This window comes from Lepisma saccharinum, chromosome 2 (genome assembly GCF_977018435.1).
Source record: "Lepisma saccharinum chromosome 2, izLepSacc3.1, whole genome shotgun sequence".
Taxonomy (NCBI): domain Eukaryota; kingdom Metazoa; phylum Arthropoda; class Insecta; order Zygentoma; family Lepismatidae; genus Lepisma; species Lepisma saccharinum.
The window spans coordinates 48951561-48978010 of record NC_139230.1 but is presented as its reverse complement, the minus strand read 5'-3'; the positions used below and the strand labels follow the sequence as shown (position 1 = coordinate 48978010).

The 26450-nt window shown below is 37.6% G+C and overlaps 1 protein-coding gene across 4 annotated transcripts in view; it reads left to right on the top strand.

Moving 5' to 3' along the window:
• Positions 1 to 26450, top strand: part of LOC145984024 (uncharacterized) — a 509229-nt gene that overhangs the window by 286229 nt on the left and 196550 nt on the right. For all 4 annotated transcript variants that reach the window (XM_083117339.1, XM_083117340.1, XM_083117337.1 and 1 more), the window contains one exon: positions 10292 to 10396. In XM_083117339.1, coding sequence (XP_082973465.1) covers positions 10292 to 10396 — 105 coding nt within the window. The remainder of the gene's footprint in view (positions 1 to 10291; positions 10397 to 26450) is intronic.

Sequence of the window (26450 nt, the reverse complement as noted above, 5' to 3'; positions counted from 1 at the left end):
TTCTCTCTACGTGTGTGTATGTAAGAGAGAGGGAGAGAGAGAGAAAGAGAACTACGAAGAAGAAATATTGCACATTCGAATGGTGCAATGGTGATGATGTTGTCATATAGTCACAGAGATGGTCCAGGGATCGATACCCGACGGTGGAGTATTACACAACGTACAGTGATTCGGACCCCACTGTAAACTGTAGGTCTAGCTCCAACTAGCCTATCTGAGCGTAATGTAGACTTAAAACAACTTTGACAAGTACCCATAGGAAGCACCATTATACACTCGAGATGTTGCTACTGTTCCATGACTTTTTGTCCTTTCCGCGGTTTATGTCAGAAAGAAAATGTGCGGCAATAAACACAGTACTAAAATGTAATGAGAATCGCACCTCTGCAACATAACTGCTATGTCGCATGTGAGGGAACGATTGAAGAATCGCCCGCCTCTGTAAAAATGCAAACGTCGTAAAAGTTGAACAAGCATAAGATTGCATTGTCTCATTTCGCTCTCGCGTTGCAGGAATTTAACTCTTACCTAGCAACTTCAGACAAAGTGGAAAGGAGCGTTTGCTTTCCGAGAAAGTTTCACAGAACGTCCTAAGCTCTTGACAGCATCTCCAGTGCATTCGATCCCTGACTTCAAAGAGAAAATGCATCATGTAGTAGTCGCTCTTGTCACCACTACTTTCTATATTCGGTACATCTTTAGGATATCCTCTTTGTACTGTTAAGAATAACAAAGGGGAAAACTCGTTTACGAGATTGGAAACAGATTTGTTCTACTTCAAAGAAGACAGAAAATCGAGGTTTCTCATAAAAATTCTCAGATAGAGAGAGCGAAACATGGAATGGAGTCAAAGAGCAATGGGAACGTGAGGATGGCTGAAGCTGCGTGTGGAGCTTGGAAGTGCCACTGGAACAAAAATGGATTTCACCTGTGATCTCTAAAAACTCGCATTCCACAATTTGTAATATAACGTGGATTGTCTTTGTATAGGGTTTGAAGGAGATTCTGTGTTGAAGTTTATTTAGCTCTTCTGTCCATACTTGAAGTGGAAATTCTTATTTGGGGGATGCTTGGTTGAGTTTGAGAATAGGAGAGGGGGGATGTCTGTACGGTGAAGCAGGTAGAGGAGAAGTTTATGCAAATTATCCTACCTGGGGGTATGCTTTATGCAAATTAGCATATATTGTGCGTTCATGTGTACCTCGTACATATTCAAGACTTCTGGGTGTGTCCTTTAGCCAAACAAATTAACAATATACGAATCCGTTTTCCCGATGGTAATAATCTCACCCACACCAACTTGTATTTTTCGTCGCTTTTGCTGCTTCTGTAGGGCAATCGCGACGATTGAATCTTCACGAAGGACACTAGTGCTCACACCGGGACTCGAATCCGAACGTTTCGGCTCTCTCCTATATAATGTAGTGGCTAAAACTGTCACCTTTTAATCAAGGGATCTCTGGGTTGATTTCTGGTCAAAGTACGCCGCACAGTGGTTCGGATCCCACCTAAAAGTGTAGGTTCATTTGCATTTAAATTATCTGAGCAGAAACTTTGGAACTCTGTAGCAAGATCGTGAATCGAACTCCTCTAAACTAATTAGAGCACCATATTTTTGCTCACTCTTAGTCTTATCTGAGTTCAATTTTCTATATTATCTGTATTTTTCAATCGTATTTCCGCAAACTAACGAATTAAGGTTTAAAATGAAACAATAGGGTTCACTCCTTTCTGACTTAAAATCAAACTTATTTGGTAGTTAACGCTTAAAAAGAATGAAACCTTCTATCACTTTTTAAGTTAAACCAACATCCAAGTGTGTATTTACTGAGAATAATAATAAGAAAATATATTGGAAAGGCCAGGCGTTCGTATTGGACGTGATGCAATAAAGGATACGAAACGTGGATGGGAGAAATGCAATCACATCGTGTTCGCATAATTATAGATGTCATGATTGAAGTGAGAGAAAGGAAGACATCGCGATTGCTTCCAAAACGAATACTAGTTATATGGAAAGAAAATTGCAAATGCAAGTGAAAGTATAAAAGTGCAGTTATTTTATATTTAAAAGGTATTCGCAAGTCGATACAAGAGGAATTGAATTTGCAACCTGTTTGAGTATTCCAACAATCTTTCAGGACGTTTGATCTTGTGATGATCTTCATTGGGTTTCCCTACAGAGCCTAACATTAAAATGGTTGGATTAGGCTAAGAGTTTTTTTCCTTCTCATCTGCCCACTAAACCAGGCGTATAATACTTATGAATGAGATAAAGTAAGTCACATCGAGCGCTATGAATGTCTGTGAGAATGGAAACTTGTGAAAGAAAATAAAATGAAGATCATAATTTACGTCTCTTTGCAAACGAATAATGTGTTTCAAAATATTTTCACACCCATTCAATTCCTACAATTAATGCAGTAAACAGATTTGCGAGCCAAGATGTTATAAATAGAAAAATGACGATTATTTTGAAAAAAAAAAAAATTTTACTTGATCTGTTGCTTCACAGATTTATAAGAGGCTAAGAGTCAATATTTGTAAAGGTACTCAGTACAAAATGCAAGTGAAAATAATAATTTTATTGAATAGAATGCAGAATGAAAATACATTTGAAAACTTCCGGAAAAAATATTCCCTTTTTAAAGTGTGCTAGGTAATATAATAAAAAGACTAGGAGCATTACCGAGGGCCTCTCCGATGGCGCAGTGGTAGCATTATCGTCTTGAAATCAAGAGGTCCTGGATTCGATACCAGGTGGAGGCACATAGTGGTTCGGATCCCAATTTAAACTGTAGGTCCAGTCCCGATTAGCCTTTCTGTGCATAAAGTGGACTTAAAACACCAAATCAATCAATCAATCAATCTAATTACCGCTAAAGTTCAACAAGAACCGGGGAAGAAACTTCACAAAGTATCTGCTTGATTGAATGATTTGCTTTATTTTACTTCGTTTTTCTACCACTTGTGGCTATCCGCGAAGATGAGGATGAATGGAAATAAGTTCAAATGAATGAAAGTGCAACCACAACACAAGCCTCACGCCAGGGCCTTGTTAGTCTGCAAAATACAGCCTACAGAAGAGAATTTGTCATTTTGGTGTCTTCACAAAGAATCTGCAGGATTCTTTTTTTAAGAGCAAAATTTCTTGCTGACATGACAAGTACGAATAAAAGAAAATAAAAGTAAGAATCTACTATAATTTGGTAAAATTCACGTTGTCAAGGAAAAAAGCTTTGTTGAATCACATTATTTTCATAATAGGATCTATCATCATATCTGCAATTTGATGACAAAATAACGAAATATTAAAATGGGTGAATGGCGCGTGCAAATAACTATACCTAAGTAAGATTGGAACTGAATGGAATGGTGCCGAGATGTAACTTAACTTCGTGGATGGTGTTGTAGGCCTCAGACGATCCAGTCTTCCGTAACCGCAACTCAAGTAAATTCAAGCACCAGAACGTTAACTATCATAGACACGTCCTTCTCTTCCCTTCTATTACTCAGTTGATATTTTTTGTAGTTAACCAGCTGGTAAAAATACAACACTTTGCATAATTCTGGAATCTGGAATACCACAAACTTGATTGCCCTGACAAACTCTTGCGTCAGTTTCTTTAGGGCAACTTGTTTCTAGGTGGCAGTGCTTCGGTAGCGTCAACCGAGACACTAATTTGCAACGGTAAAATGGTGTCTTTTGCACAATTGTCCACATTGTTAGGTAAAAGAGATGTAATGCTCTCTCTAACCTCCATTCGTATCACATTGTGCGGCGTGTTCGTTCTTACCCATTCAAAGCATCCATTCTCTTTGTATGTATTAGGCTAAATTGAAGTGCCTTATGGTCAAACAACCCTCTGTTGAACAACATTTATTTGTTCCACTGGAGAAATGTTTTTATTCCTTGTAACAATACTTAGGTTCGTGAAGCGTAAAATCATTCTGTGGGATTTTCAACAATGAACACTGTTTCACGGGTGAAGGAGCAGTGGAAACCCTGATGAAGTTGACAGTGCACGAAAGAAGTCTGGAAAGCCAAGTTTCCCACGATGTTCACACGAAAACTTCAAAGAATTTTCCAAGTTGGCTTTTTTGTCAAAATCAGAGTTGTAGGATAATTCAGGAAGGATTGTGGTAAAAATAACGGGATCCTCAGGATTCGCTCGCCATTCTGGGCCGCGCTCAGGTCGACGACGAAGAATGCGCTTCACGTGCTAGGCATCTCGAAAACGACTGCTTCCGGTTTCTGGTTTTCAAGAAGCCGGCATTTCTCCATAATGAGCTCTTGGTTAGAGTGTGTTCCCTGTTTTCCCATGCAAAATGAGGATTTGTTTTTTTAAATGCAGAGAAACGTAACGGCTTGTCGCACGTGTTGAATTTGTAAATACTTTCGTGTAATCTTTTACGCAATATTAAGTATCCCATCGTATACCGCCATTTTAAATTTAGTTGCATAACGATAGTGTAAGAAAATGTTTGCAAAATATGCATTCAAGTTCCCTTCATACGCAGAAGCTCAATAGATCATGTGTGTGCGTTTCAAAATGCCATCCATTCCTCTTCATCTAAAATATATATATATTTAAAATTGCAATATTCTACAGAGCGAAACTCATTTTTTTAAAGAAAGAAAATGTGTATGTGTGTGTGAGTATGTGACAAATCCTAATTATGTTTTCACGCATACAGGATTGCAAATTTAGCATTAAACTTTACTCATTTAGCCTTCGTTTTGCGAATTTTACCACATTTCTATCTAATGTTCGCAATTACGTGAGTCTAAACTAGCATTCTCTTTATTTTGTCACTGTCATCATATGCACAAATACAACATGTACCTTGTGTGTACATTTTTTATTCTTCCACAATGTACCTTTGTATTTTATATATTTATGGTAATTGAAAGAGTGATGAAAATTGATGCTTGTGACCAATTCTTGTTTTTACTTTTGTCAATGATTCAAATATGGATCTCCTGAACTTTATTTTGATGAAATATTCAGTCAGGAAATTTCTTTCTTGGCCATTGTACAGTTACATTTTTAGAAAAATATTGGAGATCGTTAAAAATTGCCAATATCAGGCGTCGAGACGCCTATTGGATTGTATTTGGTGTACTTCATCTGACTCCATACGCTGGAAGTTTCATTTAAATAATACTGAAGTTTTTCAGTGAGGAAACAAAAGTTTGTGCTTTATTGAAGATTAAAGATAATTTTAGTTTCTTCACAGGGTTTTTATAGATGCGACGAAGGTATGATTTTTTTTACTAAAATTATGCACTTAGTGGGAACTCTCGGTCTCGCTCGAATATTTGGTGTGTTAATGAAAAATTTACCTACACTAAAATTACATTGGTATACCTCTTCTCTAAATTCGAGACGAGACCGACATTAAGTGTCCGAGATTCTCGGTCTCTTGCAAGGCTTTGGTATGATACTCGAAACATTCACCTAAAAGAGGTGCGAGACCAAATCTCGTCTTGTTCTTGGCACGTAGTACTATCCCCATGGTATGGGATATCGATTGGCCTATCTGAGCATAAACGGTGGACTTAAAGCAAACTTTGGTAAACTTGTGGAGATCGCCATTTTATTCTATCCCTTAAAAAAAGAAAAGAAGGAAAGAAAAGCAATAATTCAATCTCAAAGGCGACTTTATTCATTGAGGTTAATTGGAATTGGAACTACTGTTAAAGTCAGATCCGAATATCTAAAATGAGAATGGAATCCGAAATCTCTAAATTGCATTTTTTTTTAGAAAGTCATGCCCTATGTTCAGTGTGCAGCTAGTGACAAAAGGATAATGGTGAAGCAACAAGATGGGTTCTTCATGTCATGCTGCATTGCGGCATGGCGTTGGAAGAGGTCCACTTTTGTTCAAGCAGCACAAAGTAGTACTAATACCACTCCACTTCTTTATGTCGATGGGAAAGTGTTTGCGCTACGCTTCTTCTCTTTACAAATAAGGCACTTTGTTGCTCAAGAGAAGAAAAACTATTTTGTGCAAAACCGTTTAGTGCTTTTCTGAGATCTTTTCTCATGTACAAAAGTATATTTTTACCTTCTTAACTGTTTCCTCCTACACAATTAAGCTTACGGTAATGCGAACACAGTGAATAACCGTGGCCATACTGTATAGTGTTAAGCGGTGCGCTTAAAGCTGGGAATGACTAGTAATTGAGCTTTCTGGAAATTCCCAGTCTCGTTAGCGTATAATATTGTAGGATAATACTTTCATGGGAAAATGACACGCTTAGTTGCTATGGCTTTTGTGTATGAACGTGTGTGTGATACAGAGAAAGCTTAAAGAATTCTGCTATGTTTCTTGCGTGGAGAGCGTTATTGTCACTGCGCAGCATAGACGTCAGAACCGGTCAATAGACCCCCCTGAAAAATTGACAACGTTAATTTCAAATTAGAAATATGAGCAGAAAATAATATTTTTATTGTTGATAACATAAAGTTCAGTTGATTATTCCAACAGAATAACCAATGTGAAAATATCAGAGATCGAAATTTAAATGTAACAAACAGATCAGAATATTAAGTTTTCGTTCCAAGTAATGAATGGTTCCATGAATTTTCAAAATTCCAATAACTGCGCATTTCAGTATATTAATTATTTGAAATGTAAAAATAAAGTAAAATAAAGGAAAGGAGCTGGATAATCAGTCATCTTGGGAATCGAGTTAAAGTGTCTCTGTAAGGATATTACACTGTGTATAATGATAAGGTTGTAGTTGAATTGGTGTTTTAAGTCCACTTTATGCACAGTAAGCCTAATCGGGACTGGACCTACAGTTTAAGAAAGGATCCGATCCACTATGTGCCCACCGGGAATCGAACCTGGGACCCCTTGATTACAAGGCAACGACGCTACCACTGCGCCATCGAGGAGGCCCTATAACGATAAGGCAACGTATAATATTTTATTAATATTAGTTTTTAATAATTATTGTTTGGTTATCATTATCACTTCTACTATTCATTTTTGTGCCAACGACATGATCCGACTACAAAATTCATGACGAATCCCAAATTATACAACACTGCTGTTAACATAGAATCTGAAATTGCATATCAAATGACATAATCAGGAGATGATGCTTTATCAAACTGCAAAGCAGCTGACACGTTTCCATATTGACAATCAGTTTCGTGCAATGTCTTCACGGATTCATGTCAGATGCTTCTGCAACAGTGTGGGTATACTGAGGATATACTATTTCTCGGTCTCCCACTTGGTTTACAGTATTGTTAGTTTTCAGCGCCTCTTGTTAGAGATCTTGTTGTTGATCTTCCCCTAGATCAAGAAATTCTTCATATTTACTGCAAATAGTCTGAAAAACATGATCACCCATATGTACAGTGTTTTGCAAAACATTCAAATTATATTAATAATAATATTTATGTTTACGCTACTTAAAAAATATCTTACTAATTTTGCTTTTATCAATTTAACAAGAGTTGAAACATTAAAAAATATCTTCGGAATTCCTTGAGATGTGCCAATGTGTTTGAGTGCCTTGTTACAAAATTCCCTTCCACACTAGATTACTACAATGCAAAATTATTCCATTCTGCATCTTCTAAAAAAATGCAGTTGTGCTTTTTTGAAAAAAAGACTACTCCGAAATCTTACACAACAGATAGAAACGTATTTTTGGCATAATAAGATTATTTCTCGCCATATTTAAAAATATTGATACATTTTAGTTTTTACAGAAAATGGTCACAATATCCCTATGTAATATCACCGCCAATAACATTGAGACTCCAAAAAAAATGGAAGAAACTGTACCAGCTAACTGTAAACAAAGCGAACGAAATTCGCTGCGCAAGTAGTGACGCGAGACGGCTCCAGCAATGAACAGTGAGAGAAATGGGATTGCGTAATGGACGACTGGAGTTACCCGATTTCCCTGCTTCGCTCTGCAGCGTTGCAAACTTTTGAAAACGATAATACCGTTCTCAAATGGCAAACGGACCGTATTTCTGTCTCCAAGTCCGTACGTTTGCTTTAAGAATTTCTTAGGGAAATACGTATTAGGGATAAAACAGCAAGTGCAAATTTTGACAAGCCATACATTTAGCGTACGGGCTAAGGTCTGTACCTCAAGTCCGTACATGCCATGAAATTTCCGTACATGTACGATCAGTACCGTACGGTTGGCAACGCTGCGCTTTCACCACTCGATTTCCCTCCTTCACATCTACCGCTATGCGCGACCCTGCTCCACAGTTAGCTGGGACAGGGTTATAGGTCGTGAAATACTGCAAGGAGTTGTGTGTGTTGCCTAACTCTACGGCGATGAGTGAAATTCAATAGCAGTTTCAATGAAAAGTTCTGCATCCCGTAGAGTTAGGCAACACACATAACTCCTTACAGGGAAGCTAGTATTTCAGGATCTAGTTTTTCTCTTTTTATTGCCGGTGACTGTACATGCCAGTTTATCATATCACTATACAGTCGTTTTTTTAGAAACCAAGTTCATGCCTAGAAAAGAAAGACAGATGACTTCATGCCTTGGCCGGGAGTTGTACCCAGAACTTTCGATAGCGAGATCGTGAGTCGAACACTCAGCGCACTTGGCCACTGAGATGGCAAGTGCATACTTGAAGTAAATATGCTTGAAGTGCCCCGTCATGCCTGTGAACTCAAAACATGCTCTTGAAGCAAGTGTTGTTCCATCAGCTCTTGACGACAGCTACGCTAGCGGTGAAAGTTTAAACACACACAAAAAAATCGAGTAACAGTAAAACACTGATTTATTTTAAACATCCGATGTTCGTCGACTTAAAAGATGAATGTGCAGTTATGTTTCCACAATATGTGCCAACTTTGTGTAGGTGAGAAAGACACTTTTACCCCCCCCCCTAAAGTACCTCAATAGTTTATTGTGTGTTTGTGTTGTTCTCATCTTTGAAAATATTACCTTGTTAGAGTCTAACTCTCACTGAAACATCCCAGCATTGTTTGGCTGCCCTTTCGAGAATCATTGACCACCAGAGAATGTTTTCTACAAAAGTAATTTGAAATTTGGAAACCTATCAAAAGAACCGTCATTCAATGGTCTTTCCCATTGCCTGTGGTAGTTTGTGCAATTTATTATAATTATCAAAACTATTAGCCTGTTATGTAATAAATACATTTTGTTGTCTTTACAAGAGGCCAGCTTGTTTTTCAAAAGAAATTGAAATTTCAAATGGAATATAACCAAAGAAGCACGCTCATATTGGATAACTTTGTATGATATGACATTAGTACAAGACTTACATCTTTCCAAAGTAGTTGAGATATAATATTTGTAAATAATTTAATATTTCTCGTAGTGGTGTAATAGTACTTAAAACTATGATCTTGTTAAAATCTGAAACGTGATACATTGATGAGTCAATAATTAATTTATGTTGATCGACAGAAATCAAGTGTCTGACATTGTATTCACCTTAAATACTGCCGTTAGGTTGTAAGCAATATAATATATTTTCTTTTTTATGAACGCTCTGTGTTGTAGATACTAATAAAGAAAACGGATTTATATCTTCAATAATCGGTCAGTGTCGGCTAAAATATATGAGAAAAGATATTGGTAAGGTTTTTGCAGGATGATTAATGCACATTTATGTAACAGGGATCTTTTATCCTGTATAAAATCTATAAACATTAAAACATTGAAGTCTGTCTACTACAGAAAGAAGAAAAGAAGAAATGTAGTTCGTAGGTGTGTGTGCACGCTTCATATATATTCAGGAGAATATTTTATGAAATTATTAAAGCAAATGCTAAAGTTCCCCTAGTGGACAGTCAAACGAAATAACTGTAAAAGCCAAGGTGTAATATAACATGCAGGTTTTATATTTCATTAAAGGTCACATAAGTTGGAAATTTTAGCACATGTTTCAATAATCATCAACAACAACTTTATTCTTGTTATACATTATAACCCTACATGTGTACGAGAACCTAAATGAAGTGGCAGATCTGTATCGGAAAATGTGTAGATTCTAAATTTCAGGTTGTAATAAATGTATTGAATACGACCAAAAGCATAATGTAACTAATGACAGTATTATCATTTACTAACTTAATCTACTACATAAGTAATGGACATAAGCAACGAAATTTTGATGCACATTTTACACTATTAAGTACATATGTGAATTCATATTTTCAATTCATATGCGGTTCTCATATCTGTTCATCATTAATTTAGTTTCTAAATATATAAGACATAAATATATCATTGTATCTTAATTTCCTTTTGTTTATCATTCAGATTACGGCAGTGACCCTGAGGAAGAGGATGAGTTTCGTTCTGGAGAGTTCTCAGACGAGGGTTTGGGAGAATCAGACGCTCGCAGTTACTATACCGAAGACCAAGGTAAGTAATGTTACTTTCACTCTACAAAGAATGTCATTACCTAATTGGATAGAAAACATGTATAAGAACCTACATTTTGGCCCTTGTTATACATACGAATCCATAGTTTTTTAAGGGAATGGTTGTAAATTTTCAAGAATCTAAAAATGTATTTTTATAATGAAATATGTAATCTGTATGGCGTCAAGTCAGCTTCCGTGCTAAAGTTGGTTGATATAACACGCTAAGAAACCAAAGGTTTCAATTTCGGATATAGACTTTGGATACTGCAGATGGTATAGTAGTCTTCAAGGATTTAGAAAATGTCAATTTCAAGCTATGTTGTCAGCACTCTATAATCACGCTGCAGATTAATGCCCCTTTTTAGGAGGTACACTAGGGTGACCAACTTTCGGCATTGAATTAACGGGTGAAGTGCAGAACCGTAGCTTAACTTATCTCCGGATTGTTGTCCCGGATGTTGAGGCCAGGGGGCGCCGAACAAATGTTATCGAGAATTTTTCATTTGGACACGAAGGAAGGATATGTAAAGCTAAGTTTAGAGTCAAAATGACCATACATTGGCCTATTGTTAAAAATGTTAGGGTGGTTTTGAAGAAATTTGGGTGTGTTGGGAGATGTGGATAAAATCATTAGCGTCGAACGAGCAGAAAGAGAAAATTTGGAAAAGAGTAAACGATATTGCTCCGCATGCAAGTATTGACACCATATTAAATCAATATTGTTGACGGCTTGCAAAGAAACAAATTTACAGAAACCCTTGTTCGCTCCACTCGCAATGTAAATGTTTCTATAAGAGTCACATCACATTATTATTTATTGTTAATAGCTAATGATATGACATACAAGATGCCGAGTTTTGTATGTGCAGAAGCGTTTTGAAAAACGGTCAAAATCTTAAATACGTGTGTCGGCGTTTTGATGACGTGATTATGAAGGTATATACTGTTGTGGAATTGCGAAACAGTACAATGTCAATTAAAAAAATAATGCTTCGGTACAGGAGCCGTTCAAATCCTTAGCTGCAAGCGTTGGTTTACATGTATTCTGAAATTTACCCTAAACAAATTATTAATGTCAATTGAAAAATTATATGTAAAGAATGTCTAACTACTTAAAAAAATACTACATGTAAAATATTCAAATAATATTGAAAATTGAGGCAATATAAACATTTTAAATTTGTAACAAAATTTACATTTTTCACCAATTTTCTAAAAATAAAACTTTATGTATTACCGGATTAAAATTTTAACCTGAAATATTTGAGGATTTAAACATTTTGCAACATATTTATCAGTTTCTTACGAAGGGTCAAAATCGTGTCCAAATTCAACTTTTGAAAACTGCCGCATTGTTCACAAAGGAAGTGGCACGAAACAATTGCAGTGCCTCATTCCGCTTCCGCTTCGCGAAGATGTCTGAAGATGGCCGAACTTCAAGCACACTCGTTCCAGGAAAGATTTTTTTTTTTTTTTTAGTCTTTTTATGTCCAAACGTTTCATTATCAAAATTATATACAGAGCTATGCAGATACGCATTATTTGCTGCCGTAGTTGGTCGTGGATTGGGGCCACGTAACGGACGATTCATGGAACATTACTGAATAGTCTGGACTGCTTCGAGAGCCTGAGGGCAGAAAGTAATTCAGGACACGGCGATCAATGCACTCACCAAATCACGAGCACGTCCATCTCTCTGCCCAATTAATCGTTCAATAACAGTCCTGGAATAAAGAAAGAAGGAAAGACTCTTCTTCAAACATCTATGTATTGATGCAGTTTCTCTCCATAGTGGGATGAGCGGAAAGGTTCGAGTGTTTGATTTGTGGACAGTTAATCAGTTAACGCTGTAGAGTACAGTAATGTTTATGTTATGGACTTTAGCTGTAATGCACCTTAAACTAAATATTCTTCCCCAGCGTTCATACCGCTGGGAGAACATTGAAGTGGTTTATGTGAGACATTCACATAGAGAGAGTCTTGTCTTCTTCCAGTTTGTTATTCGAGATATTCTTCACTCCATATATGATTAAATGTACACCACAGTGTACAGTCGTGCAAGTTTCACTAAGCAGTATGGAGGTAACTGTACCTCGGATTCGAATGAAATATCAGTTGTGTCGGATTACTTGCAACTTTGTGAAGAGATCTCATGGTAAGCATTTTGTTTCGAAGTCTGCATCTCGTGTTCGTATAAGCTGTGCTTCTTACAGGGATTTCTTATAGACTTGTAGTTGATCGAAATTAAAAGTTTGTATTAATAGGGTTTGCAAATAACTAAATTGGCTTATTCAATACGGTAGTGGTAACGTTATCACCTTGCAATCAAAGGTCACGGGTTCCATGCCCGGTGGAAGCACATAGTGGTTAGAATTCCACTTAAACACTTCGAGTCCCGATTAACCTATCTGTATCTGCGATTAAACTGGACTTATACAATGTTTTTTAAAAAACACTCAAATGATTAAGTAGTAGGGGAATAAATGCTTCCTGCTCGGACATTTTTTATAATTAATCCGCAACTATATGATTAATAATATTATTTGTTTCATTCTCACGATACAGTACTACTAAACAGCTAATGTTCTTAGTGTAATACAGCAACAATCTTAGGTGTATGTCGTTAGTGCAAGTTCGAGGTGGAGATGATATTAATTACTAACCTCTCAAACATTAGACTGGATGTTCTCCGTTGGATTGTCTGTCAGCTGATTGCTGTTTTAAGTAAAATACAGTTTGAGACCTTTATTTGCCTCAAAGGAGCATATTTGTCCTTAATATATATATATATAAATACGGAATTCTTTTAATTCAAGCAGAGAATGCTTGTTCATCAGCGTCCTTAGTCGGTCCTTCGTTTTGGTTTAATTTTCATTTATAATGAATTTAATATTTTTTTCTCATTTCATGAAATTATTTCGACATTTTGCAAGGAGCCAGCTCAATGGCTGAGCGCTTGAAGTGGTCGACTTTCGATCTCGCCACCAACGTTGATCCCGGTGTGAGTATGGTTGTTCTTTGCGAGTGTCTCATAAATTTCATCAAATCATCGCTCATCCTCATAATCGCGATTAGTCAAAGGTGGCAGAAAAAGAATGCCATGTAACAAAGATACAAATACGCATACATTTTGGAACGTTAGATATGGACAGTCTACTAAGCATCTACTGTTGATTTTTCTGTTGAGTATCAATTTAATTTTGATATAATAATGATTTTTGTTATTTCCGAAAATTTCTCCTTCACTGCTTCTAACAAAAATAATTACCAGAAATTTACATAATTCCCTGGGATCCTTTGGGACAAGACTAAACTATTAAGAGGTTTGCGTAGTGTTCACTGAACACACCAACACTCGCTTACACACCACTAAATTGAATTCAACGTTAATATTCCGTGATTTCCTTTATTCTGCTTGGAAAATTTTTAAAATATATAAAAGTAGAAGCTTCCAATCTTTTAAAGTCATCACATTTCATAGTAAATATTTGGCGATAGAAGTTTCATTAATTTTTAAGTCCTTTAACAAATTGAATTCATCAGCAATTTCATTCAGACTAATTGTTTACAAAAAGTTAAGGAGGCTAATAAAACTGTGGTTGCAAACCTCTAATGCAATGTATGTTGCCTTGAAATGTAACTAAATGGATTTTTAAAATATTCTGCAACTGAGCTAATTTTTTTCACATGCAGTGGTCTGTGTTCCAATTGTGTAACGATTGTTACAAGTTGGGCATGAGGAGGATGAAGGCGATTAGAATGTGAAAATGAGTATAGAAGTAAGTTTAAAGTTGAGAGAAACTAATGTGCGTCTTTTAAAGTCGCAGAAGGTATTCATTTTTTAGAAATTATGTCGTGAAAGTAGGTTGCGCAAGTGACCGTGCTCATAAGTCATCGATGTGTGAGACTTTTTTTATTCGCACGGAAAATGTTGTATACACATTCAGAAGAAGAAGAGGAAAATGTGGAAATACTAAGTCAGTACAATCCTAACCTACTCTAAACGTATACATTGTAACAATGTAGGAGCGCAATTGTAATGCTAACAGCACGAAACCTGACCCTACTAACTACACATAAGCATATAGAAGCAAGATGGAATAATTGTTGTGTACAAAAGACGCAGTATGTAATGAAGAAACCTGTCCACCATGTGCTTATGTGTGGATGTTTAGAATTGGATACATGTAGAAAATTAGTGTCTAAAATGATGTAATGTAATTGCTAGAAGAAATGTGAATTCGATTCTCTAAATTCTCTACATCTCACATTCGAGAAGATATTCTGAGATTTAGAAGGCAGCTCGAGGAAGGAAAATAGTGAATCTTCATATCGTGGAAATGCATGTAATCTGAAGACCATATATGGTCTTCTTGGTCTTTCTTCTCACTTGTTCAAGTGAGCCTCAAGACGTTTCATTTCCGTTTATGTACGTACGTACGAGTACGACTAGTTTCCTTCCTATTTTTTTTTTTTTTACTTCTTTGCTTTGTAAGAGAAACTATTCCGTACAGTCGCTAACGAGTTACTAATCAGGTGCTTTTTCTACTTGGAACTGCGAGGATATTTATTTCGCGTCCCCAGTTGTTTCCCTTTTAAGTGCTTTCAGCTGTCTTAACAACAACGATGGCCTCATTGTAATGGCTCCTAATAGAACTCCTTCCATCATGTATGTGATCACGAAAGACTTAAATTGCCACTTTCTGTTTTTGGAAGCTGTTTGGTCACGTCTGCACAATAATTGAAGCACATTATTCCCCTCTTAAGTTAATCTGTGGCCTGTAAAAGCCTCTTGATCAGTTTACTGGGGGGGGGGAGGGTGTGAGCGTGTGGGTGTGTGTGTGTGTAACATATTCATTGTTGTTACTGACATTTATTACAATGTCGACTACGTACGAACACCGATTTTCTTTTTCGAAACTTAGTTTCTCCATGTTAATTCGGTGGAAAATCCACGTAAGGTAGAGATCCCAAACTTCATCATTAAATCTTTACTTTGTTATATTATTACAATTGTATTCTTAGTGTTATGTTCTGCCATCAGATTAATGGCGATGAAACGAACTGAGATCAGATAAGTGCTGCATGTGTTTTTCTTCTGCAAGGGGTGTAAGTGCTGACTGTTTCAGAGGGCAACCAAATAGCAACCACTATTTCACGTAGTACACCCTGGTTTGTATTTTGCAGATTAACTAGGCTCTGGTGTCTGGACTCACAAACAGTATAATCCTCTGTGAGACTTTGGTTGTATCCTGTGCTTGTGTGTTTGTGATTGTCTTATGTCTTTTCATGAATTTAATCTTATCACCATAGATCATTATCTTCGCGATTAGCCAAAACTGGCAGAAAAGCGAATCATAACAAAACAAACCAGTCAGTAATTTCCTTCGCGAAATTAAATGTTTTCAACATACTATAATTAACATATTATTATCCTTTTTAACGTATTTGAATTACTCGGACGAAGTTGTATGGTGCATTCAAATTCATATCTGGCAGCCTCCGTGGCGAAGTGGTTAGGACAGCGCGCTACGACGCCAGGGGTCCCGGACTAGGCACGGGTGTTTGTGAGTGTCCCTTCATCAATTTAATCATATCATGACTCATCCTTATCTTCGCGGTTAGCCAAAAGTGGCAGAAATTCGAAGTAAAATAAACCAAATCAATGAATCAAATTCATATGTGAGAGGAATAGAGAGAAGAGCGCCATGCTTGTAATAGCATACGCGTATATCCTGTGTATTTTGAGCTAATTTTTACATGCCGGTAAGCAATAAAAATAAATTTCACGTTTTCAGTTTATGTGCGCCTGTTCTCAATGTAGCAACAGTAATGCATATTTCACTGCTGTATCAATTTATTCAAAGATGAACCAAATTTCGATAAATTTCCAGACGTTGCTATTGTCAATAATAGTTTTCTAGGTAGCAACTTTTGTAGTCCTTATGAAGCAGTTAACGTAACCTGATACGAAGCAAGAGAGCTTGAATCCAGGACAAGGCATGAATGTTTTCTTTCTGCCAATGTTCTCATCTATTTCACTCATTCCCCCATATGCCCTCAATGGTTATTAACTGAAAAGATTGAAAATAAATCACCTTTTAGTAAGAAATTAATAGTGCAAACATCCAGTTACAGTGTATGAAAAAGAAAGTACTTTTCTATCAAGGATATGCAATATAGGGGACAAGGGTCTGTTGAAATCTTATAAAATGTCTTCACAAAGCTTTGAAACCTCTGTTATGTCGGCATATACTCCGAGTTTCCAGATTAGAAGACTGAAGTCCATGCTGATCCACGGATAGTGAAAGTGTGTTGTGTTTAATTGAACGAGAGCAGGAAACAGAAAATTAAATATGTATATCATTTGTAAAATTCTGTATGCGTTATGCGGAAATCCATTGTCTTCAGTCATTGAAGCGGATGCGGGTGCGTGTGAAGTTTAGGAGTAAATAAAGAAAACGGAAATATTATTTTTCTTTCCAAGTTTAATGAGAGTTTAATGAGACGCTGGAAAGTGTTTCCGTACATTGCTTCCAGTGTCGTTCGTTTTGTCGACCACAAAACTTCACTGCAAGATGTCAGTTTGAAAGCAGTTGTTTACGCTGTTCACTTGGAAAAAGACCTTCACGTGAGTTTTGTTGCTCATGTCATTTACTTCCGTCTCCTGAAGGTCTTCTTAAACGTTGAACGTATTCAGTAAGGCTTGAAATCAAACGAGGAACAATCTCATTCTCACTCTAAATGTGCTCGTTTCGTTCTAGGTCCCACCTTGAAAATCTATCTCAATGTCCTCTGAACTTATAGGTGCAGTGATATACGAAAATACTTCAGGATGTAAAATGAATTAGGCCGAATAATTAAAGTTTCTGGTAAAATTTGCTGGAAAGATAATTGAAAAAGTTTGTTTTAGGCTAACGTTATGCACAAACAGGCTAGTTCGGACTGGATTTACAGTGGAATCTTAATTACTAATGTTCACTCTTTAGTATTAGAACCCTGAAAACTCGTGATTAACATTTACTGTAGGGCCTCCCCGATGGCACAGTTTCGTCGCGGGTTCGATATCCGGGGGAGGCACATAGTGGTTCGGATCACACTTAAAACTGATGGTCCAGTCCCGATTAGCCTATGTGTGTATAAACAACAAATTTTACTGTAGTATCGATTGCTTGATTATTTAAAGAAAAATATAGTGGGCGCGTTAGAACTGAAGCTTCAAGTACACACAAGCACAGTGTATTAAAATAACAAAAAATTTGACTAGAACAAGTGTTATGGAGTGAATTTCTTATCGCAAGAACATACTAAAACACATTGAAGAAGATAAATTCCTACGTTATTAATAAACAGTGAGGGTGTAAAGTGACACTCAGTCCATAGATGAACAAGACGCGAGACAACACATAACCCCACAGAGTATTATTGTGGCTTTGCGCTAAAGTCGCATTGATCGCGAGGACACTAAGTTTCGCTTACATTCCTACAGTTTCCATATTTTTTAAAAACCTCTCAACGTTAGCAGGTTAAATACAAATTATTTTTTCTCTGAACTCAGTATTTGTATTGCATAAACGCAGCGATGACAAAAAGAAGGTTGCTCATTTCTTGCCACTGCGTCACATGCTTGTGATCTTCTCACATTAAAAGTGACATGTGTAATATATCTTCTCATAAAAGAGAAACCCACAACAAAGACTTCTTTTCCTAAGGAAACTGCAGCAAAGATTGAAGATTTAATGAGGCTTTATAGATTTACAGTCCTCCTCCGTAGCCGAGCGGGTTAAGGCGTTCACTCGTCTTAAGATCGTTTGCTGCGGGACGGCGTAGATTCGAATCCGGCTCTGGTCGGAATTTATTCGGCCTACGTATAGGGCCGGTGGCAACCCACCATCGTGAGGAAATTGGGAAGCTCCGAGTGAGTGAGCGTAATCCGGTCGAGACGACCTACTATAACGGCTGGGGATACGTCGGGCTGACCCCCCGACTATTCCAATACTGGTTGAAGATCTCCACGCTTAGAGGTGACGAGAGAACGTGTGGGAGGGAGACCGGCAGTCGATAGGTATGCCCAGGCCCTTCATGGGCTGTTGCGCAAAGGATTTTATTATATATATAGATTTACAGACTTTATAGATATGTTGTATGTCTCAATTCAATCTTCTTCTGTAGATTTTTTTCTTTCTTCATGTGTATGCTTATCCCTTTAACAACTTCAGATGCATTCGTCGCGTGTATTCCCGTTTCACTTAATTCCTATTTCGACTATTCTCGTCAAGAGTTTGTCAAAGTTTGCACAGATAGGCAAATTGTGAATGTATTTACACTTCAAATCAAAGCCACTACATTGCGCCCCCCAAATCTCTTTGAAAGGGAAATATTTCAAATTAGAGAAATCTTTACCATCGGAATAAACTTAGCTCAAATTTCTGCTAATATTACTCCCGATTGATTGGAATTCATTTTTTAAAAAATACTGTAATTCATCGCCTACAGCTAGTTGTCTCAGTACTATGTTCCATGTTTCCTTTTTACAATATCAATAATATATGTGTGGGTCTATACTAACCTTCTTGGGAGTGTGAAGACGTACAATTAGTGAAAAAAAATATGCAAAGGACAAAAAGAAAGTAAATGAGACTTCATAGCCACTGTAAGTAATGTATTTATCTTCCTATATCGTCGATACATGGAGTTGCAAACAAGACGGAAACAAATTCAAAAACTGGCCCCTTTTGTATGTTTGTTATAATGCCTTTGTACAGTATTTTATTATATTGGCAAGCTGTGTGTTGTCTAGGAAAAATAACAAGGATAGAAAGTTTCGATCCGCATTGCAACGTGCATATCCTGTTGTTTCTGTCTACAATTCCCCTCATTCCTGTTTCGCCTAAAAGACTGCAAGCCGTTTGAAAGATACGGGAAACCACCAATCGTGGGGTACAAAAACGTTGACTTGGATCTCAACTTACATATATCTCATAAGATCTCGATTTTTTTAATGGGTCTCTCCAGTAACTCAATGGATAACGCTATCACATTGTACTCAAGGGTTCCGGGTTTGATAACCAATGCAAGCATGTTGCACACTGGTTCGGTTTCCACATTAAATTGTAGGTGCAGTCCAACTTTTCGTATCTGAGCATAATGTGAACTTTAAAACCAAACTTTATTTTACGTCTTTCCCCGAATCAAAATTTGTTTTTATGGACACCTGGAATCAATTGGGGGTATAGCCCTAAGTCAGCCATTATCTCCACGTTACTGAATAGATATGAATATCTGCTTCATTAGCGTCTACCTTAGAGTAAGTCTGAGCCATGGTATTTCCTCGTCAATATGTCTAGATATATTTTTGCCTGGAATACGCTTTACGTACAGTCACCGGCAATAAAAATGGGATACCTGGATCCTGAAGTACTCGCTTCCCTGCAAGGCGTTATGTGTGTTGCCTAACTCAGATTTTCAATGACAACTTCTACCCCCGCCGTAGAGGTAGGCAACACACATAACGACTTGCAGGGAAGCCAGTATTTTAGGATCCAGGTATCCTATTTTTATTGCCGGTGACTGCACATAAGGGGATTCACCCGATACCATGTGACTGGTGCACTTAAAGCTTTTTGTTGACTCACCTAGTAATCAGCAACAACAACTGAGCAAATGGAGGAAACCTTGTTGGTATCGCCCCTTGTTTTTCAGGTTACACCAAATCAGCTCCGTGCCACGTGAGTGACTTTCTACCATGTCCAGACTTGAACCCGTAACCTTTCATTATCTAGATGTGCCACGTTAAACCACACGGCTCCATTCTTTCACAGGTAATTTTCCATCTGCGTCAATTTGACTGGCGGACAATTACCTGCCCATTTCGACGCCTGCTTTTAACGGGAACAAGAAGCTAAGAAAGCGACCTTAAGCAAAGGAAAGCTGCGGCATGGGAAGAAGAAATAAAAGAGAAAGAACAAGGGGAAAAAACTGAACCATGCTCACAGTCAGGGTCAAGGTGAATCTTGTTCCATATTTTGATTCCGCGCATCGCTTCACACAGAACTACTACTTCCAGCTGCTCATCGTCAGCAGCGACCAGCTGAACACATTTTTTTTGTCCTCGTAAGAGCCCACGAGCAAGTTCTTTCTTTTTGTATTCTGGTGAATGTCACAAAGTTAAATATTTGAAGAGAGCTTTTACGATGCACAGTGCGGCTAACCTGGAGTATTGGTGCAAGTTAATGGAATCTGTCACATCCGCTTTCCTCGCTTCAGGTGATGGTTTCCGATCCTTCTCTATGTTTTTTGTCCCCCCTTCCGCACACACACCATCTTAACCTCCTTCTTCCCGGGACTGTTCTGCACATGAGCAAAGAACTTCTACTATACGAATTATGAATACAAAAGTCCCATAATTGCCACTTCCTGCCTGATTCGATAGCTGGCACACGACATTGCTCTTTGACTCTGCAACTCTGCGATGATAACAACCTTATTACATTGTTTTCATATTTTGTTCACGAGCATCCGTGACGGTATTTTTAGATACGTAATTATCTGCAGTCAGGAAACTTAATTGACGTAAATAACAAATATTAACGGTATGAACGCTTAGCATGTGCGAAAACGATGAAAGAGCACGAATTATGCCAGGTTGTTAATTATGATTATAGTGAGTAGGTCAGCGGAAAAATCTTGCGTGAGGATCCGTTCGCCAATTCCGGGTTAGATTAAACCAGTTGTTTTTCTTTTTATTAAAGAAAAGAGACTCTAACCCGAAACCTGGACTGGAACTCTTGATTTTATATTTTCAACTTTCATTACATAATTAATTTTTGTCTTACCTTATTTAACAGAATTTAAATATAAGTTTGCATTATACGTGGAGGTGTAAGATATATATATTTGCTTGGCATTCGATAGGGAGGATTCCTATTTTGAATATTAGGCTATTACAGAAGCTGCTGATTCATTTAATTGTGCAGAGATGTTCAATATATTTAAACCTGTGTGAGACGGCAAATGTAAGCTAATGGGGAATGGACCTACAATTTAAAGTGGGATCCGAACTACTATGCACTTCTCTTTTACGTAGTACATCCTTGTTTGCATTTTGCAGATTTACAAGCCCTTGGCGCCTGGACCCACAGTCAGTACAATAGCTACTCTCTTGGGCTTGTATTGTATTGTGTCGTGTCGTGTCCATGTGTGTTTGTCACGTTCCATCATCATCTTCGCGATCCTAAACTGGCAGAAGAGAGAAAACTACCACTTATTTATGTTGAGTGTTAATTACTTACTAAAGTAACAGAAAAGTACATTTCATTTAGGATTCATTATTCGTATATTTAATGAATGTGTGCAAAATATGTATTTCACATGAGAATTGTACATGTTACTGTAATAAAATTATATCTAAGATTCATTTTTAGACAATACTTTCTGTTTCTATTACACAGGCAGTAAGGTATCTGAGATCGGTAAGGATGAATCGCGCTCGATTTCCGAAAGAACGTCTTTCAATTGTTTTTAGGGACAAGTGGCTCTAGATTCCATTCAGCTTAATACAATGAGAAATGAAGACTCAAAGGAGCATTTACGAATGTCCATCATGTTAATCATGTTAATGAAGGCTCGTTATTAGAACAGTGGCATATGTGTTTATTGTTTATTGATTTGCTTTATTTTACTTTGCTTTTTGTGCCACTTTTGGCTAATTTGCCAAATGATGAGGATGAGTGATGATTTGATGAAATTGATGAATGGACACTCACAAACATCCATGCCCAGGCCGGGAATCGAATCCGGGAAACCTTGGCGTCGTAGCGCGATGTGCTAACGACTCCGCCACGGGGGTCGACTGTGGCATATGTGTTTCTAACTGTAATATTCATGCATAGATTTATGTAGTTTCGTACGAACTAAACAGAAATAGAAACTGATTTGTTTGAATCAACAAATTAACAAGACACGTTTAGTTAAGCTTTTGGTAATCATAAAGGATATAATTGGTAGCCTTTACTAAATATGGTAATTCTGACCATTTTTTTTGGTATCTCTATTCTGGTGAACAATCGTTTCTTGTCACATATTTAAACAAATAGCAGAAAGTGTTTTTTGTTGTTGTTGTTATTTCAAACAACCTTTTTTCACTGTGTAAATAAATTCTGTATAATGTTATATAATCGTGATAAACGAAGAAGGGCCAAGTAGCGAAAATGAAATGTTCATGATCAGGGAACGTATTTATATGTAGTAAAAATGTGCTAAATATGTAAATACATATTATAGTTATTTTCGCCCAAAATATGGTGTTAAATATTAACTTAAAATTGTAAAAAGTTAACTTTTTAAATTTATTTATTTATTTATTAATAATATAATACACTATACGAGATACATAAAATACAGTCTCGGTATTGTAACTTTTATCGTGACTGTCTTATAGAGAAAGCAGAAGCGAATCCCTTACGTGTGCCACAAAATCGTTGCTTCTGGCGCTGCTGTCGGGCGCGCAACTACTGTAGCAGGGTGGCGACAGACCTGGAAAACCTGGAAAACCGGGAAAAGTCAGGGAATTTGAGGTGTCAAAAAAAGTCAGGGAAATGTCAGGGAAATCGTTATGGAACTCAGCACGGGAACAGGAAATCTCGTTCGCAAGTTTCGGCCCCAACTTTTAGGCCCCTTTTATGCGCAGAACCATAGAACTAACTTTTCTATGGCAACACGACCACGGCGCCAGAAACCAGTGATGCCAGGAGGAGGAGAGAGAGAAATTTCTCTCGCCCGGGCTTCTCGGCGGGAATTTTAAATTCGAACACTCTTCGGAGGAAAATTGTTATAACTCGGGCACTATGTGAGCAATCTACTTCGGATAACTTTCGTTTTGCAGCTAAGACATCAGCGCATGCAACAGTGTACAATTCAGAACGCCGGACTGAGGAAGGGGGACTTGGGGGGCACGTCCCCCGAATCTCAATGGAAAAAACAAAAATCTGGTGTTTGCCCCCTCTTCTCCCGCTATTTTGGAGAGAAGGCGAGAACTTTAGTATTCTTTTTAAAGAATGGACATTTTTCAAGAGAATGAAACATATTTCATGTTCTTGTGTGCCATACAAGTTGAATAATAAGCCAAAATGTATTTTTTTTTATGAAAAATAGGTAATTTGCATTTTTGGAGGAACATTGTTATAACTCGGGCACTATGGGAGCAATCTACTTCGGATAAATTTTGTTTTTCAGCTAAAACATCAGATCATGCAACCGTTCACAATTCAGAACGCTGGACCGAGGAAGGGGGCTTGGGGGCACGTCCCCCGAATTTCAATGAAAAAAACTAGTTTGCCCCCTCTTCTCCCACTATTTTGGGGATAAGGCGCAAATTTTAGTATTCTTTTCAAAGAATGGACATTTCTCAAGAGAATGAAACATATTTTATGTTCTTGGGTGCCATACAAGTTGAATAATAAGCCAAAATGTGATTTTTTTTTTACGAAAAATAGGTAATTTGCATTTTTTTAGGAAAATTGTTATAACTCGGTCACTATGTGAGGAATCTACTTCGGATAAGTTTTGTTTTGCAGCTAAAACATCATAGCATGCAACCGTGTAGAACTCAGAACGCCGAACCGAGGAAGAAGGGGGGGTTGGGGGTCGCGATCTCCGAATTTCAATGGAAAAAAATAAGAATCTGGACTTTGTCCCCTCTTCTCCCGCTATTTTGGGGAGAAGGCGCAAACCTTAGTATTCTCTTCAAGGAATGGACGTTTTCAAAGAGATTGATTGAAACATGTTTCATGTTCCTGGGTGCCATGCAAGTTGAATAATGAGCCAAAATGTGAAACTCTGTTCAGAAATGTGGCATTGATATGTTGCGGAGAGGGGGCGAGGTTGGTCTTCAATATTAATTTCCCAGGCTTGCTCCAGACCTGTGTCAGAGTTTCCACCCAAACATAAGAGTACGGAGTTCCAAAAAGCTTATTCATTTCGTAATCAGCACGATCAGTACGACCTTACTCTGATGATACCATATGGTATCATCGGGGGAGTAAATGTTTAGTTTAGCCTCTAAATATTACGTGGAAAATGCATTGAATTATCATTTTTTCTTGTCCGTATGGGAGTAGTAAGGGGACCTCTCGACAGATGGAGGGGATAAGAGCGGGTGTCGCCGTCCGATAGTTGTCGGACGTCGTAGTAAGGCATTTTGTTGGGCAAACTGAAGGAACATGGAAACAAATAGGTTCCATTGATACATACGATTTTTGTCGAATATCGCCAGCCGACAAAGTATCTCACTACAACATGCGACAGAAATTGCATGGACTGCAACATCCAACAAAAATCGCATGCATAAACAAGAAGAGCTTTAGACTGAAAATATGCTGCTGGAATTTTATTACTCTTCTGGCTCACTTCACCTTATTTAATGTAGCAGTGCTTACGAAGGTTTTCTTTCATCATCCTGACGTATTAATGGTTTCGCACAAGTTAACATACGTTTACAATGACATTGCACTATTTTTGGATATCAAGAAGAATCCAACCAAACGGGACATATATTGAATACTATCACGAAAAAGTGAAACATAAATCTGCATTGGTGAACTTTATAAAAATTGGCAAGTGCATGCTCGCAACCTCAAATTTACTGCAACACTTGTATTGCAATTAAATTAACGCCACTCTCTGTCCTGTCTGTTTAAACTCGTGAGAGATGGTCATTAATCTCTCACTGAGTGAAGTTAATGTCCAATATTATGAAATAAAATACTAATAATAAATACGTAAATATTTTAATATCATATTTACTCGAATCACTCAATCATAAAAGCAAATCACTTTCTTCAAGAATTGACTTTTCTCTGCCAGCCCTGCTAAATTTTCACTTTCCATCTACTGATTTATACAAGGGGTGGCCAGAAAGTAATTTCCGATTAGTAGGGAACCGCAAATGCCAAAACCGTGAAAACTGGTAATTGCTGCGAAGTTATGTTTAGGAATGTGCAGTGATATCAGGACACATTTTTCGCCCGTTCGAAATATCGAAATAATGCGAATTGTTGGCGTTTTTAGCGATTTTTTTAAAAAAAATGTCCTACAACAACGAAAAATGTCATGAAATACAACATTCTTGTATTTTCTAGGCCATGTTTATGTACAATGAACATGCAAGTTTTCCAACATTTTACTCAAGAGTAAACTATATAGTTATACGTACATGGAATAATTCCGACAGCCACCTTAAATCATGTATTTCAACTTCTATCGAAACCATTTGCATCACAGAGCAAAGTGGCAGGGTTCTAACAGGAGATCGAGTGCGTATCTACCGTCACACGAGAGCCACATCTTCGTATTTGTCGGACCAGATATGTTTTGAATTACCAAGCTAAGTGCGTACCATCGGCATTTGTCGAGCGAGTAATAATGGAGCTCAGTCGTTAGGGCATCTGACTACTATGCGAGAGACCCGGGGTCGATCCCCTGCAGGGGAGAACCGGGATGTTTTCCACCTATTCAAACTGCTCCGGCACCCACCCAGCATCATATGAAGCTGGTACCTTGAGGAAACTTTGAGGGATAAATGTAGCCAGGAGCGTGGTGCTGATCACCTCACCCCCACCTTCGGCCGTGATCAAGAAAGTGTGGGACCCTAACTCCACACCCCTATACACCTTCATGGAAAAGTGCAGGGGAGCACTTTACCTTTACTTCCTCAAAAATATGTTCCAACATATCAAACTGTCACGAAATTACGTAGACCATGTGACCTACAATTTAAAATAATAGTTTGAAAGCACAATGGAGTATTAAGTTTCGGTATATCTGGCAGATAAATGTTTCGAAAACAAAAACGCGAATTTTGGGAAACGTAACACTAACAAGTCAAAAAAATATAATGCCAATTTTTGGTGCCATAATATATCGGTATCTGTCACGTGAGATTGATTGATTTTAATTTTTTGGGTGCGTCGCCACTTATGGTCATTATGCACCCTTCAGTATATACGGAGAAAATTCCATTATTTAAAATTCTTACCTTAAAATTAAGAAAGGGG